The sequence below is a fragment of the Lagopus leucura genome, unplaced genomic scaffold (assembly GCF_019238085.1).
Source record: "Lagopus leucura isolate 7727_CA_CO unplaced genomic scaffold, USGS_WTPT01 Super-Scaffold_73, whole genome shotgun sequence".
Lineage (NCBI taxonomy): Eukaryota > Metazoa > Chordata > Aves > Galliformes > Phasianidae > Lagopus > Lagopus leucura.
Window position 1 is genome coordinate 68,515,174 of NW_024962252.1, and position 16,081 is coordinate 68,531,254.

Genomic DNA, 16,081 nt, shown 5'->3' on the forward strand with positions numbered 1-16,081 from the left:
TAGTGTGTGAATTTCATTTGGGCATTGGTTGATGGTTATGTTCTATAGATGTGCTTATTCAAGCAGTAATATGTTTTGGCAGAAATGGCATATTTAGGGTTAGAATTTCTTGCTGTTTCTCCCTTTCTCATGACCTGGTACCTGGTGGGGTGTGTATTTCTTTTATTAAGCATACGCTGTATGCTGTGTGCAAGTGACTTCTTATTGCAGTAATTGGTAAACCAGAAAATAACACACACTGTTCTTTACTTCCTTCAGAAAACCCCAAAAGCTGCAACAGAAGACTTACCAGACCCTTCTGATCTTATTCCTAGAATTAATGATCAGTCTCAGTACATTAACCATTTAGAAGCAGAAGTGAAGTTTTACAAGGTATTTATTACATAATATATTTCAGCTACTGAAACCCTGATCCCCCAGTTATGAAGAGTTGCTTTAAAAAAAAGCTTGTGCTTAGTCTTGAGATAAATTGCTTCAATGACCAAAAATGAGTAAACCACAGTTCAACAAACACTGAGCTTTGTTGCACATCTTGGTGTTTATGTGGTGTTTGAGGACCTTCAAAGATGTTTTCATTTCATCTTACAAATACAAATAAGTGTATTTTTTAAGAAATGATTATTTTGTAACTTGAATTGTTTTTATACAGAAATTTATTTTTTTTTGAGTGTTCTGATTTTGTTTGAAAAAGCTGAAATAGTTGAAAATATTTATCTAATCTTTGTTCTCAAGAGGTTGATGATTGTCTTAAGGAACCTTTTACATGCAGTTTCTCTGTCTCACAGGAGGAGTTGTCTGAGATGAAAGATCAGGTTCGAGTAGTTATACTTGAAAATGAAGACCTCCATCAGAAACTGAAATTTTTGACTGCAGAATATACCTTGGGTGAACAAGCTCTTCCAGATACCTCAGTAAGTTTTTATTCCTCTTGTTGTTTTAACCAGGGTTCAGCAAAACAACTCCTATTAAGGAAAGCTTAAATAAATGATTATCTTCAAACTGACTTTTAGTCAAAACAAAATGACAGTTTGAAAATGTGAATTCCTGTATCATCACAGATCCTTAACCTAATGAACTTGTGTACTGGTTCTTATATTTTACTGTAATTAAATTTACAACATTTAATATTTACATAATTATTGTTTGTTTAAAACTACAACGTACATAATTATAATTGAAGCACTAACACATTTTTGTTTTTGGCAAATAATCAGAACTCCAGGCATAATGACTTGAAGCTGCATCAACCTTCTATATCGTCATCAGCATGTAACAGAGATCCAGCTTTGGTTTCAAAAACTGTTGGAGAAGTAGAAAAATGGCATGTAGAACTGGTTGGTATTAGGATTTTTTTACTTTTGGAAAAGCATTCAGTACTGTTACTGCTTCAATTTTGTAATAAATTTGTGGAAGGAGTTTTGGTTGGCTGAACCTTAATTTAACATCAAATTTTACTCTCTTAAACCTTATCTCCTCGTCATTCACTAATTAATATTATTCTCCAGTTAGACACAGATGCTAGGCTGTAGCTGCAGGTGTTGATTTCCAAGAGATAAGTCTTGGTTCAAGAATATCAGGTCAGTGATGGCTCCACTGTACTTTGGAGGTTCTTGGCAGTAGCACAACCCATAAACAGATGGAAACCAGCTGCTGTATTTTAGGCAGGCCTCTAGACAAGCTTGTTTGCAATGAGTTTTCCTACTTCTGGAGCAGAGTAGGGTCAGTAAGGTATGAAAGTGGCTTTGCTCAGTCTGTCTTCCCTGGCCTGAATTACACTTGTTGTGCTTTTAGAGATACCAAGAACCCTTAGTGATTCAGAGCCTATCCAGTTTCCTGGATAGACAGTATTCTAGATTTATTTGCTCTAGAGGAACTAGGTGACATTGCCATCTTTTGGGGAAGAAAAAACATGGATTAATTGAAAGTTTTGGGATGCTTTTAATCATGCTTCTGGCACATGTTTAGCTGAAAACATATTCAATTATCAATAACACCAATTTGACAGCTAGTTTTTTACAATAAATGCACTTTTTTCCCTCAGTAATATTTAAAGTAGGAATACTGTAGGATTGTGACTTCTTTCTAAGCATCATAGTGAGCTGAATTTCTGATGCTTTCTTTGGCTTGCTATCATCATTGTGTTTTATCACTGCTGTGGTTGATTTATTTGTTTCTTGGTAATAGGAGTCCCAGGTAGTAGGAGCATGTTATCATATTATGAAAAAATAGCTCCTCTACTTGAAGAATCTTTTGTTTATGTAGGGTTGTGGGAGAGTAAAAGGAAAACTGAGATAAGATCATTAATTTTTGTAAATTATTGTAGATGGCTGACATTTGTGGAGCTGTAGGAATTTATATCGTATGAGGAACTGGCAAGTTGTGTAGAACTAAGGAAATGGGAGGTTTATTCAAGTTGTGAACTTTAACAAAAATGTGAAATGCTTAGATTTCTCTGAGTCTAGTGATTTAACAGGTTTATATCTTCGAGGAAAAAGAATAAATATGGCTAATGTCTAAATTTATATGTAAAAACAGTACAAAGTACAAACCAAAAGACCCAATTATGTTTTGTTTTTTCTTCTTTTTTCTTCTTCCATCTTTTCTAAAGGAGAAACTAAAGCTTCTTTATCAGGATAAAATCGATATCTTGGATGCCCAAGTACAATCTCTAAGGTAGAGTGAAATATTTATTTTTTCTTAAAATTATGGTTGAAGAAATATTATCAACTCCTAACATGATGCATTCTTCATTTGAATTTAGATAACAGTGTGGTTAAAGACTACATGTGATGTTTTCAAGTACTTTGGCTGAAACCTGGTTTTAAAGGATTTATTAGTGTTTTCTCAAATAATTGAATGCATTGTTATAAAATGTATGTATTGCCATACAATAAATTATGTCAAATTGTATTTACAGGTATTACTGAGCCTCAAAACTTGATATGAAATCTTTTTTTTTTTTTTTGTCCAGTTTCCTTATGGAGACTCCGTGCCTGCTCTGATAATACAAACAAAGTAAAAAAAGAAGCTGAAGTTTTAATTTATGTGAGCTCTTTCACAATTAACTTTCTTCTTTTAATATCTGGTATCAAAAATTTTAGGAATCTCTGAGCTAGTTGAGGCCACATAATGATTTTGGCACAGGGCAACAATAGTTTTGAAGTATGCATGCTGTGTTTCCAGTCATGTAACCTGCATAGCTTCAGAAATAAAAATATTTGAAAATAGGTCATGCACTCTAAACGAGTGCTTTCATTATAGACAGGAGATTAGCAAAAGCAGCAGTAGAGGCCAACACTGTAGCATTTGGTGTTCTGGAATAAACTTCTTGTGTACTTGCATTCATGGTACTGCTGCCGAATCTGTTTAATTATGTTTTTCCCCAAATAATTTCTAATCCAATTTATCTAAAATTATGTAATTCTACATGTGTTTGTGTGCAAAAGGAGTTACTGGTTTAAATATGCTATTTGCAGTAGTGAAATTGTAAATGTACAAAGCCAATTGTGCTAGTCAAAGTATAGGAGAATCTTAAATTTCAGCTACCTCGCCTCTTGGCTTTTTTTCCCTCTTGGCTTAGTGTTAAATATATTCAGAAAGAAAGATCAGAGGTTGAAATCATCTGAAAACTTCTAAAGGTACTTTTTGAAACTTCTCACTTCCTCCTAAGGGGTGTGATCTTTGAAAGCGTAAGTGCTTTGAAACACTTGAGATCTGGTGATTTTGCACTTTCAAGTGCAAAATTGTACTGTTTTCAGATGGAACCATCCCTATTTTTTTATTTTTTTTTAACTTTAATTATGAATTTACACGGGACTCATCAGTTTCTGCCCTAGACTTCTTAATAATAGGTCTGTTGTGCCATGACTGTCCAAGGATATACCCAGGGCAAATTCTGTCCAGGCTATAGTGTATTCTATTTAATAGACCTACTACTAAAATAGGAAAAAAGTACACAGAAGCTTTCCCAGAAGGAAATATATGTACAGCATACATATCATGTGCTCAGTAAATCCAGTACAGCCAGAATGTGTCAGACTTGGTATGTGTATGCTGCCCAGATGGTCTGCATAACAAACCAAAAGTTTTGGATACATTGCACAATTTGTCAGATAGATCTTCATGTGCACAGTGTGCATTTGTCTGGAACTTCCTGATGTCAGCATTCTTACTGAGCTCTTCCTGCCATGACAGATGCTTGGAAATTCTAGAGAAAATTCTTTATAGAACCTGGTATAAATTTCAGAGAGAAGTACAGAATTTACCCTGTTTTTCTGGCGTTGGGGTTGACCTCAAGTTTATCCCTAGAGCGATCAGAGTGAATGTCACAGAATCACAGATCACAGAATGGCCAGGGTTGGGAGGGACCTCAAGGATCATGAATCTCCAACCCTCCTGCCACATGCAAGGCCACCAACCTCCCCATTTAATACTCGACCAGGCTGCCCAGGGCCCCACCCAACCTGGCCTTGAACACCTCCAGGGATGGACAGGGCATCCACAGCCTCTCTGGGCAGCCTGTTCCAGCACCTCACCACTCTCTCTGTAAAGGACTTGTGCTGGATTTTCTCTAGGAAGAGAATTGTCACTTGCTGGCTAATTTGAGAGTAGCGTGGAAAAGAGGAGCTACTGTTAATATTAGCAATAAGAGCAGGAAAAAAATACATTTTCATAGGATATTGAAATATTTGCATAGCCATTGTATAAATGCATTTACAAAGTTTATTTTGATAATGAATCCTTTTTTTTCTGTTCAGGAAAAATGTAAGACTACAAGTTGCATCTAAAATTTTCCATGTGGCTTTACTATTTTCTGTCACAGCAGATGAAACAATTTAATTTTGTTTTATCTATTAGTAATTTTGTTGGGACAGTTTAACTGCTATTTCTCTGTTAAAATTTTACACAGGCTACTGAAATGTGTAAAATAATGTACATTATGGAATTTATTACAGCAAAAAAAAAATTTTTTTTTGCATTTATTGTTATATTTTGCGTAGCTTGTAGAAATGTTTGGGTGTTGCTCAAATTTTTTTTCTTTATTTCTTCTTTTTAGGAAACACCTTTCAGAATCTCAGAAGACATGTGAAGATTTGGAAGCAAGGTTAAAACACCAGAAATCACTTGTTTCAGCCACAAATTCTAGTCGAGTTGGTGGTCTTTGTCTCAAATGTGCACAGCAGGAGGCAATTCTGGCACAGACACATTCTAATGTTCACATGCAGGCCATTGAGAGAGTAACGAAGTAAGTTTGGGGATATTTAGCTTCTCATGAAGTAACAGTTGCTTACATTAAACCACACAGATTATAATGTGGTTGTATTTGTAGAGACATTTACAAGGCAATGGAGTCCCAAGTTCAGATTGTAATATGAAAATTAATGGCAGAATATGAGTGTAGGTCAAAGCCACTGTGAAATCCATGGTAGTTTTCTTTTTATTTCAAATGCAAAAGAAAGTTAGTCTTCATCTTATGATTGTGATCCCTTGGGATTTCCCCCACCAGACTGCTGCTAGCTTGTATTTATTGTGCTAATTCTACAGGTAAACCTTTCACTCTATCAGAGAAATCCCTGTTTTCCTTGAATATGTTTAATAGGTTCAGACTTTGGGATGGAATACTTTGCTAACTAATTCAAGGCAACTTCCTTTAAATCAGAAAGAAATCAAATTATTTTTAGCAGCTGTTTTTAAATTGTGGCTTTTATTTAAAGAGTTTAGAAAATAACTGCACAAACTGAACATGGTATATGTGTTTTGTAATGAGATACAGTAATTCAGAAAGCATTAACTTTTTTTTAGAAAAGAAATGCTGCTAGTCCATCACTTCAGAAATCTCTCCATTTTTACTTGTTAGTAATAGTGACAGGATACTGCAGCTTTCTCAAAGTTTGTTAAACAGCCATCTGTCTATTGTCAGATACATGAAGATTTTTAGGATTTCCAGACTTTTAGAATGATTCTGCTGAAGAGGAGGTAGTGGGTCAATTAGAAGTGAGAAGTCTGAAGGGGCATAATACATACTGTTTGACAAATGGATGTGATCTCTATGTATTATATGGATGTTGGGAGGATTCATGTATTTTTCTGTTGTCACAAGTCCAAGAATTTTCTGGGAATGCTCTCTGTTGCTGAAAAATCATGTTTCCAAATCTCCTCTTTTTTTTTTCTTTTTTTTTTTTAAAGAAACTGTTGTCACAGAAACTATGGAAACTCAGCCAGTACATTTTTGTCACCTTGTGTTACAGGGCAGCTTGAAACAAAAGATTTGAGCTGATTTATTTCTTCCTCTTAAACCATCTCTCAGCAACATCTGAAATCAACTTCTTTATGGAAGTTATTAAAACAAAGATACTACAGTAGATATTTTCACAAGGAGTAAGTAGTTTGTGCAAATGCTGCTAAAATGAATACGCGGAACTGTGTTACCATTCAATGCAGCAGATGCACAGACAAAACAGCAGCAATTTTCAATCTAGTTGTTCTGTAAATAGATGGAGACAATTATTCTCTCAGAACTGAAAAGCATTCACCATATGAAAAACAGTGGAATAGTTAAGTATTTAACTTTACTCATTTTGATATGGTTTGGTATAGAGCTTAGTTTTTGTTAATAAAGAAGTTTTGCAGAAGTGTAGAATCCAAGAGTGTTTTTCTTTAGCTCAGTTATAGTAACAGTAGCAAAGAGCTAATGTTTTGTCCTGATATATTCAATAATCTGAATTATTTTTGGAACTTAAATCCTTTCTTTCAATAATTTTTCCTTCCTATTTTACACGTAATGACAGGGTAATGCCATATTGCTTTGTTCTGATATTTTATACAGCTTTTTTTTTTTTTTTTTTAAACATGGATTCATATTTTGTAATGTTACTCAGCTTCAGCACATTCATGACCTGATTTCTTCCAGATTTACTGGTAGCTTCACTAACCATCCATCCTGAAGCATAAGACCAATAGCAAGTGATAGATACTAACAGCTCAGCACATACTAAGAATATTCTGTCTTTTGTGCTTAACCTGTACTGGTTTTAGTCTTGCTTCACTTAATATCTTTGTCTTTTGTCTGTTAATATCTATTTTATCTGTAAATATCTGTTTATCTAATACACCTGCTTTTCCCCTGCTTATGGGAAGATACAGAAGAAATATGTTCTTTCATTTTTTATGTGCAGAGAAAGAGATGATTTGATGGATGCACTTGTTTCAGTGAGGCGGAACATGAAAGAGATGCAGCAAAGAGAATCTAATGCATACGAGCAAGTTAAACAAGCTGTGCAAATGACAGAAGAGGCCAATTTAGAAAAAACAAAGGTAAAGTCATCAAAAAGATTAGAGCTTTTGAGTATTCTAAACTCCTATAAATATGAATTAGTTTGCAAGCTAATGAGAGAATGTGTGCATAAAACCTTTGTTACTGATGTGGTAGATTCAAACTGTGAATACTTTTGAGCAGTAACACAAACTCTGGATTCTTAAGTTGTCATCCAAAGCTGTGGGATGTATTGCATTCTGAGGCCATTATTTAAATTCTTAAGTGGTTTCAGAGCTGGATGATAAAAACTGAAAGGTAATTTTTTCAAAGGCATTTACAACATATAGGAAGATAATTGTAATCACACGGTCAGGGGGTTGGAATGGACCACAAGAGAGCATTGAGTCCAGCCCCCCTGCTAAGGCAGTGCCCTACAATAGGTCACACAGGTAATATCACATTTATGAACTGCTCCTGAAAGAATATTTGAAACATTTATAAACAATTAGTTTTACCTCAAATTGGTGCAAGGCAGGAATTGATTAGTTATTATATAGGACTTCTCATCTTCAGAGTTATAAATAAAAAAAAAAAAAAGCTTTTTGAAGCTTTTGGCATGGGGTAAATAATAACGACAAAACCAGTTTTGATCTAATGCTTATGCTAGCCCTAGTTACTATAATTATTATCGATCTAAATTATTTCTTTGAGATTTAGTGACATCTACTGTATTATTAGTGAATTACTATGGGATTGAGTGGTTGTGGTTTGGGGATGTTTCTATTTTTTTTAATCATTATTGAGTTACTTGTTTTTTAAGTATATTTATTTTTAATGAAGTGCCTTTGTTTTTGGGTAAGATTGATGTAATGGTTCTAATGACCAAATAAGCAGTAGTGGTTGATATTACTTATCCAGTGCTGTAGGGATGTGTGTATGGAGTCTGTGATTCGTAGGAGAAAACATAGCTTGAAATCCTACATACTTGTTAGATGTTATTATTGCAGCTACAAGTTTTTACTCAACAGAGAGATGATGAGTCAGATTAGCTCACGTTAGTAATGTTTTAAGTCTTTCATATGAGAAAAGCAGTTCTGTATGGTGGTTTTTTTGCTTGACTGGTGTATTTATTTATTTATTTATTTTACAAATACTAGTATTTATCTTGGGAAACACAAATTGGCTGTTTGTAAGTATCAAAGAACCACTTAGAAAAGTCCACCTGAGAAATGTGAGGGGGTAGCATTTAGAAGCCCACTTTATTACAGTTTCATTATCCTGTCAGACTATCTGACATCAGGTATTTATTTTTTAAAAAGCATCATTTTTTCCTCATTTTTAGTTGTTTCTGTTCCTCAGAGGCAGGAGAAGATCTGGAGAGGCTAAACTTGCTTAGCTGCAGTAAATCCAGGAGTGTTTTCCGCATAGATTTCATAGAGAATAACTTTTTGAACTACTCATATAGTAAAAACAGAAGTTTGAGAGGAGCTGGGTATAGGAGGCTGGTTCTACAGATGTGCATTCAGGAGTTTTAAATGAAAGGCAAGTAATCGGCTGTAGAAAAACAGCTTCTTATTTGGAAAATATACCCTGCAAGTGCTTTCTTCTTTGCCCTGACTTCTAAATGCATTCAGAGATGCATTTAGAATTACAAATCACAGTAGGGCATGTTTATACAAATAAATGTATGTCTGTTTTCAATTTGTCAGTCCTATTCTAGATGTTAATAGGTGGGATTGCATAAACATCAAACTACATTAAAAGGTAAAAACAAAAACAAAAAACAAAAACAAACAGACAAACAAAAAAACACCAACAAAAACCATCCTAATAGTGAATTGGTTTCTCTGAACACAGTAGATACATATTGCAGTAATTTAATGTTTTATTTTTTGAGTAAGAGAAACCTAATTGTTTTTGTATTTTTCTTTATTAGGCTCTAGTTCAGTGTGAGCAACTGAAAAGTGAAATGGAACGCCAGAAGAATCGTCTTGAAAAGGAGCTAGCTGTCCAGCTCAATAAGAGGACTGAAGAAAAAGAAGCTCTGCGGGAAGAAATGAAGAAAGAAAGGGAGAACTTGGCAGCAATGGTATGCATATGATTTTTCCTATTTGTATATACAAGGAGCATAGAATTTCTCTAAACTTTCTGTTTGGGCATCCTTTATTTTGTTTCTATTTTGAATTTTCGATCTCAGTAAATCTGTGCTAATACTACTTTAAAGCGTGATTTGTTCCTAGCTTCTTATAAGGAATAGTATTAGGTTGTCAAGTTGAACGTTCAAAATTTTGTATGTGTGAAGGTTAGGACCTTGTGCTACGTAATACTTACATTATATATCAAAGCTACAGTATTGTAATTGCATTTTAATATGGTATTTTTTAGAGATCAACACTTAATTTGCCCATCTACAGAAATGTGGAGGAATCCTGTTTAAAGCAAAATAAAACAACCTTATATTAATGGAATCTTTCAGACAGAATCTCTCTCATTATTTATGTTCAGACTGACTGACCGAGACTGACTGACCGTTGTAGCATAATCTTGCTTTAGACTTCTAGATCCAAGTGTAATGTGAGTATAAAGCACAAGAGTTTTCTGCCAAGTAACATATACAGAGGAAACTTCATCCTAACATCAGTAAACCTATAGGACATTGGATTTAGAATATCTTCAATCATTTTATGGTGGAATTTTGGGAATAGTACAGTGAATTTCTCTTCTGACTGTAGTTTTTTTTCTGTATTTATTGGCTCTTTTTAGAAAGAAGCCATATAGTAATATGACCATATATAGCATAGAACTAAGAGAAATATGGTTGTATTTCTGGTATTGTGAGATAATATTCTGAAGCTGTCATAGGAATTTAAAGTCTTCAACTCCAATTCTAGATATAAAAACAAGAATTAAGTACAGTAATGAGGATTGAATATTTTTAAAAGTAAGCTGTTACAAGAGGTCTTCATAGATCTGTTGGCAAGGCAAATAGAAATTAAAACTTAAACTGCGGACAGTGAGCCGTCGTTAAGCAGTAAGCAGGTTTTTGTTTAAGTCATTGCTGTCTGTTGGAAGTTATCCTTAAAGACAAAATTATTAGAGGGTGTCCCGAGGAGGGCTATGAAGATGCTGAATGGTCTGTAGGACAAGACATGTGAGGAGTGACTGAGATCTCTTGAGTTATTCTGCCTGAAGAACTGGAGGTTGTGGAGAAGCCTCATGGTGGCCTACAGCTTACTTACAAGGGGAGCAAAGACACTGATTTCTGCTCTCTGGTTGCAATGACAAGACCCAAGGAAATGGCATGGAGCCATGTCAGGTGAGGGTCTGGTTGGGGATTAGAAAAAAGTTCTTCAGCAGAAGTAGGCCAGATGTTTGGGCTCTGGAGTGGGGCTCCCCAGGGTGGTGATTCTGGCCTTAGGTGTGCCGGAGTTCAAGGAGTGTTTGAAATTCAGAGTTCCTGTATAGAGCCAAGAGATGGAGTCAGTGATGCTTGTGTGTTCCTTCCAACTTGGGATATTCTATGATTCTGTGCTTACATCTTTAGTCATTTAGATTTATTTCAGAGCAGAATATGCACTCTAAAATACAGAGTATTCAACAAGCATGTTGTACTTTTTTTCAGCAGAATAATTCGTTCCTTCATGTCAGTACATCACCTTGTATTTCATCACAAACTGCTGTGCTGTGTTTTACTGAAACTGATCTGAAGTCTTAGGAGTTGTAGTCTGTCTTTCTTCTTTTCAATTTTTTTTCCAAATCCCACATACACATTAAATGTTGCATATTGATACTATGATGATGTCATTCTTAGTAATTAAGAAAGATACAGAGTGACTTTCTAGAAAACTATGATCTATATGTGTGATTTAAGTCTAGTATTATTCAACTAGCTATTATGCTTCAGGAAAATGAAATGGTAGAAATAAGGGTTGACTTGATGCACTGTATGCTATGTGAGTATTTTATCACTTTCTTTAAGAAGTCATTTGTTTGAGGGAAAGAAAGAGCATGTTCCAAAATTCAGGTGGATATATAATAAGTGAAGGATAGTTACGAATATGTAATCCTCTAGGTTTGGCTTTGAATTCCTGTAAGTTAACCTAGAACTGTCAGACACCATTATTTCCACTTACATTAGTAAGCTTCAGGGCTAAATAGCTGAAGGGTCACTGTCTCTTTTTTATTGTTACATTTTTTTCCAGTGTTCAGTAAAATTTGATCTGAATTAATTAAATTTTTAGCATACTACTTCTATATGCTTTTTGTGTTATGCGTTGATTTTTCAGTGCGAAAGTACTGTCTGAACTTGGAATTAATTGAATATGTATACTTAAAATGGCAGTTGTCTTTTTGCTGGTGCAAAAGATAGTTGGGGGAATGTTGTTTTGTTGAAACCAATCCATATAAGTACAGATAAGAAGGTGTTAAATAGTTCTTCCATAGCTGCAAAAGTATTGCAACCAGGTGCTTATGACACTTTGATCACGTTAGCAAGTTCTGAAGACTAGTCTGACTAATGGAAAGTTTCAAATACATGACCTCATGATAAATTAGTTCAAAATAACATACCAATTATTAAAGTAATTTAGTTGTATTTGGTTAATATTTTTATTATATTTCTAATTTATGCTTTTTCTTGCATTTCTTGGTGTATATTTTGTCTATATAGCTACAGTTACTTTCAAGGAGAAAGTCCTACAGGGTTTAAATCTGTAGCTGGCTGAATTTCATCATTGCTGTGTTCTTTATTTTGCAGGTGACGGCCATGTCTGAGAATGTTGCCATGTTAGAGGCTAAGGTAGAGAGAATTACAAGGGAAAAGAATTCTCTGGTTAACCAGTTAGAAGAATCACAACATCAGCTTGCATCCCACGAAATGGAGATGAACAAGGTAGGCACATTGCTTTACCTCCTTGTTGTGACTTGGAAGATGAGAGGTTTTTTTGTTTCTCCATTTTTCTCTGTATTGGTAAAGAGCGCGTGATTACAAATGTAAACTCTTCTGAAGATTCCACGTAAAGTTTTACAGAAGAGAACTTTTATGTCTTGTGATTCAAAAGTTAAGCTTCCTTTTTCACAGACTATGCAAATTCTGATTATAATTTGTATTAGGTATAAATAAGATGCATAGTATTCAACCCTGTCCTGTAATTACAGGTTTTCAAGTACTTGTAGAAATGCTTTGCAGTGTACTTTACTAATTAATGTTGATGATAAGCATTCTACAAAGAAATATTTCTTCTATGTAAGAATTACTGTTTAAAATATATATTAGATCTGTTTTATATACATACAGTATAAAAAATTTATATGCAAATCAGGTCTGTCTGTATTGGTTTGGGGTGCTCTATACTGCACAATTCTCAACCCATTAGAGCCTTAATGTTATGACATGAGAAATAAAAAAAAAATGCAGTCTGAAGCTTATAATGGGGAATGATAGCTTGTTACAGCAGTTATTTTTTTATCGTAGGAATTAATTCAACTTCATGAAGATGAGGGGATGCTAATTTCATATAGAATAGACAATCTGCAGATGAAAATTTGTTACGACCTTTTGAAATGTTTGTGGCTGCTTGGTAACCCTACAGCCAGTAGTTAATTGCAAGGTTTTTGGGGAGCAATTTGTTCTTCAGGCCTCCACTTCCACTGGGGAGATTGTCAGCTGTTTGTCTTCCTCAGTGGCCGATTCTGCTGCAAATAGGTGAAAGTTATGCAGAAAATTTACAGCAAAGAGCCCATCAAATGCACTAGAAAACTTAATTCAAATTCAACTCAAAGAAATAAAGGTCATTTTAAGAATGTAAAAATGATCTGTTTTACCTCTTCTGATACATGAAAGTTTTGCTTTTCTGGACCAGATTTGTGGATGGCTGTAGTGCTACTTTTGAGGGTGGGGTAGTAAGGGATGGAAGCAATACATCCAAATATGTACTAATTTGAGTTGACTGATGTTATAGCCTGCTGATTTGAACCAATCTCCTGAGAGAGGTAATCTTGTGCTCCTAGTCTCTGCTTGAGTTAAAATTGATACAAAGCTGAATAGGTGATCCCTTTGCAATAGGCAATGCTGTGTTTTCATTGCACTGTCATGAGAGACTGGAAAAGTGTGTTCATGTTCCTGAGCTCAACTAAAAATTATGGAGGAAAGTCCTAATGTTGAGCTCCTGGGACAGCGTGCATCGCCATGACTGCTGTCATTGATTGTATAATGTTTACATCCCCTTGTGCATCTGATTCATTTCCAAGCTTGGTTTGCTATTAATAAAAACACTAAATTTTGATTTCTCTGGAATTCTTTTTCAACCTTCATTCTGAACTACTAGAAGGCTGGAAAATCAGTTATTAGGACAGCACCATCTGCTGATCCTTCTGTGTTATTCAGTGTGTACTGTGTGCAGGGAAGCCAGAGGCAGGGATGGCTGCATGTTTTTTATTTTGCTTAGAGGAAGGAACAGGTCACAGTTTGTTCATTCTTACTATAAAGAATGGAGCCATTAGAAAAACAGGATTGGCGGTCTGTGCAGCTGCTGCTTAGGACTTTTCAGTTGCATGTCACATTTCAATGTTAAAAAAAAATAATAAAAAAAAAATTAAAACAGATAAAAACCTATATCATTGTTTATAGTGTTTTGTAGTTTCCATCATCTGCAACAGGACTAAATTAGCAAGTTATCCTCCAAGAAAATGATCCTTTTTGCCTCTCATACTTCTAATTCATAAGTGATGCTGTATCTTAACGTCAGAACAGTTCTGTGAGAAAAGAAATGTTGTTTTGGATAATAGTAAGATGTTATGACTCTAACGAGGTCTAAAGAGGTGCCGTGGAGCTCTGATACAAGATAAATTCCTGCTAACATAATAGAAGAACTATGTTTTTAAGTAGCATGAGAAGATGTATTGGTACAGACTGGTTCTGTGATTTCAGTGGGAACCAGAAGGGAAGGTTAACTATGAGAGGTTATGTCAGCATACCATAATAGGTAAAAACTAAAAAAGAATTAGGAGGGGTTCACCAAGCAGTAAACAGGGGTGGGACAACTGCTAAGGGAATTAGAAGAGTCAGATAGGTTGTAAACCCCTGGAGTACTCAACCAGTGGGGGAGTGGGAGGAAATTTGTGCTGGGAAATAAGAAATATAAACTGTTGCAACTCTCTGCTCTGATTCACCTCTCTACTCTGAAGGTTGTTCACTTCTGCAAAAGCGTGAAATAAATTGTGATTCATAGCTAATTCTGCCTGAGCTCAGGCTATTGGACACAAGCATTTCTCACAGTTCCTTTTGTTATTGTTTTTTTCATAAGGTACCTGATGGTTGTATGCATACTTACTTCCCCTGTACCTTTTTAAGAGTGAAATAAATATGGAAATGAGAAGAGAGATGCGATTGAACGGTCAAAATGAATTTGTCTTGTAGAATGTGTGACTGGAAATTGTAAAGAAGTGCAGGGGGCCAGTAACATGTTAAAAATGTGCCTATTTAAGAAGCAAGTCTTGTGGAAGAGAATAAGCAGGGCAGGTGTGAGTTGGTAAGAAAATTCTGAGAGTAACTGTTCTCATTGGGGATTGTGAGGGAAAGCAATCTTGCATATTTTTTTGTTCTGTTTTTTGTTTTGTTTTTTTTGTTTTGTTCATTATTAAGATAAAATAAATAGCCACAAATTGGAGGTAATTAGCCAGGGAAAGTGAAAAGGAGACAGCTTCTCTGCTATCCTTCTCGGTTCCTAACAGATAAATTTAAATAAAACCCATTAAGTCAAGAAATAGGAGAGTAATATTGTCACAGAGTAGTTACATGGGAGGGGTTAGCCTCCCTCAAGACTTCTGAAGTCAAGCTACCTTTCAGATGTAAAAGCAACCTTTCAGATGTAAAAGCAATGAGGGGTTCAGATAGTGAACATCCCAACAGCACAGAATACTTGTTGATATTGTGGGAGTGATCTTTTATTTTTTTTCAAATGTTGCTTCAGTACCTTTCTTTTGGCCCGTGCATATGGTAGAAATACGCATTTTTAAAATAACTTATCTTTGACTTTTAGCAAGTCTATAGTGCTCTGATCTAACTTTGAAAATTAATGTATTAACATCTAAATGTTTTTTTTCTTAACAGCAGAGAGTTGGCAAGACAAGAAACAGTCCTTACATAGGAGTATGATAGATTCTTTACTTCTAGGTTGTTCACATAGACTTTCTTGAGATTTCAAAAAGAATGGGAGAAGAATATAAAAGTGACAGTAGTTTAACAGTATTTAGTGGCACATATATTTACAACATAAATATTTATAGTTAGCAAAATCTTGATCCAAATATAATTGAATGTAGAAGGCTGTGCATATTTCAAAGTTAATCACTATATAGAGAATTCAGATCTGCTTTTTATGTAAAAAACATTTACCATATGTAGTCTTAAAATTTCAGTAAATTAAAATCTTGCGCTTAAATGACCTCTAGAGGGCACCAAAAGATCTCATTGCAAACCCTGGCTCTTCAAGCTACGGATCATGTTGTCTGTATAATCTAACAGGTGTGTGGAGAAATGCGCTATCAGTTGAATCAAACCAAAATGAAGAAGGATGAGGCAGAAAAGGAGCTCAGAGAGTACAGAACAAAAACTATAAGGCAGCTTGAAATTAAGGACCAGGTAAGAGATGATACTGCTGTAGCTTTGCAGTTATTGGAAGCCTAAATAGGGTTATTTCGGAAGTTGGAATGATTCATTTTTCTAATAGTGGTCATTTATTACTGTTAAATGGTTTCTGAATTAATGGCAACAAGCCAGCTATTACTGTTAAGTAAATACCTCTTGGTAATCTTATTCTTGTTTTC

The 16,081-nt window shown here is 34.9% G+C and overlaps 1 protein-coding gene across 2 annotated transcripts in view; it reads left to right on the forward strand.

Annotated features, from left to right (window-relative positions):
• The window catches only part of SDCCAG8 (SHH signaling and ciliogenesis regulator SDCCAG8), a 100,315-nt gene that overhangs the window by 9,744 nt on the left and 74,490 nt on the right, over positions 1 to 16,081 (forward strand). Inside the window, exons 4-12 of one of the 2 annotated variants that reach the window (XM_042862196.1) lie at positions 259 to 372; positions 786 to 911; positions 1,215 to 1,334; positions 2,609 to 2,673; positions 5,057 to 5,245; positions 7,176 to 7,314; positions 9,192 to 9,344; positions 12,012 to 12,146; positions 15,780 to 15,896. In XM_042862196.1, the coding sequence (XP_042718130.1) occupies positions 259 to 372; positions 786 to 911; positions 1,215 to 1,334; positions 2,609 to 2,673; positions 5,057 to 5,245; positions 7,176 to 7,314; positions 9,192 to 9,344; positions 12,012 to 12,146; positions 15,780 to 15,896 (1,158 nt within the window). The remainder of the gene's footprint in view (positions 1 to 258; positions 373 to 785; positions 912 to 1,214; positions 1,335 to 2,608; positions 2,674 to 5,056; positions 5,246 to 7,175; positions 7,315 to 9,191; positions 9,345 to 12,011; positions 12,147 to 15,779; positions 15,897 to 16,081) is intronic. The other variant, XM_042862197.1, reaches the window with a different exon arrangement.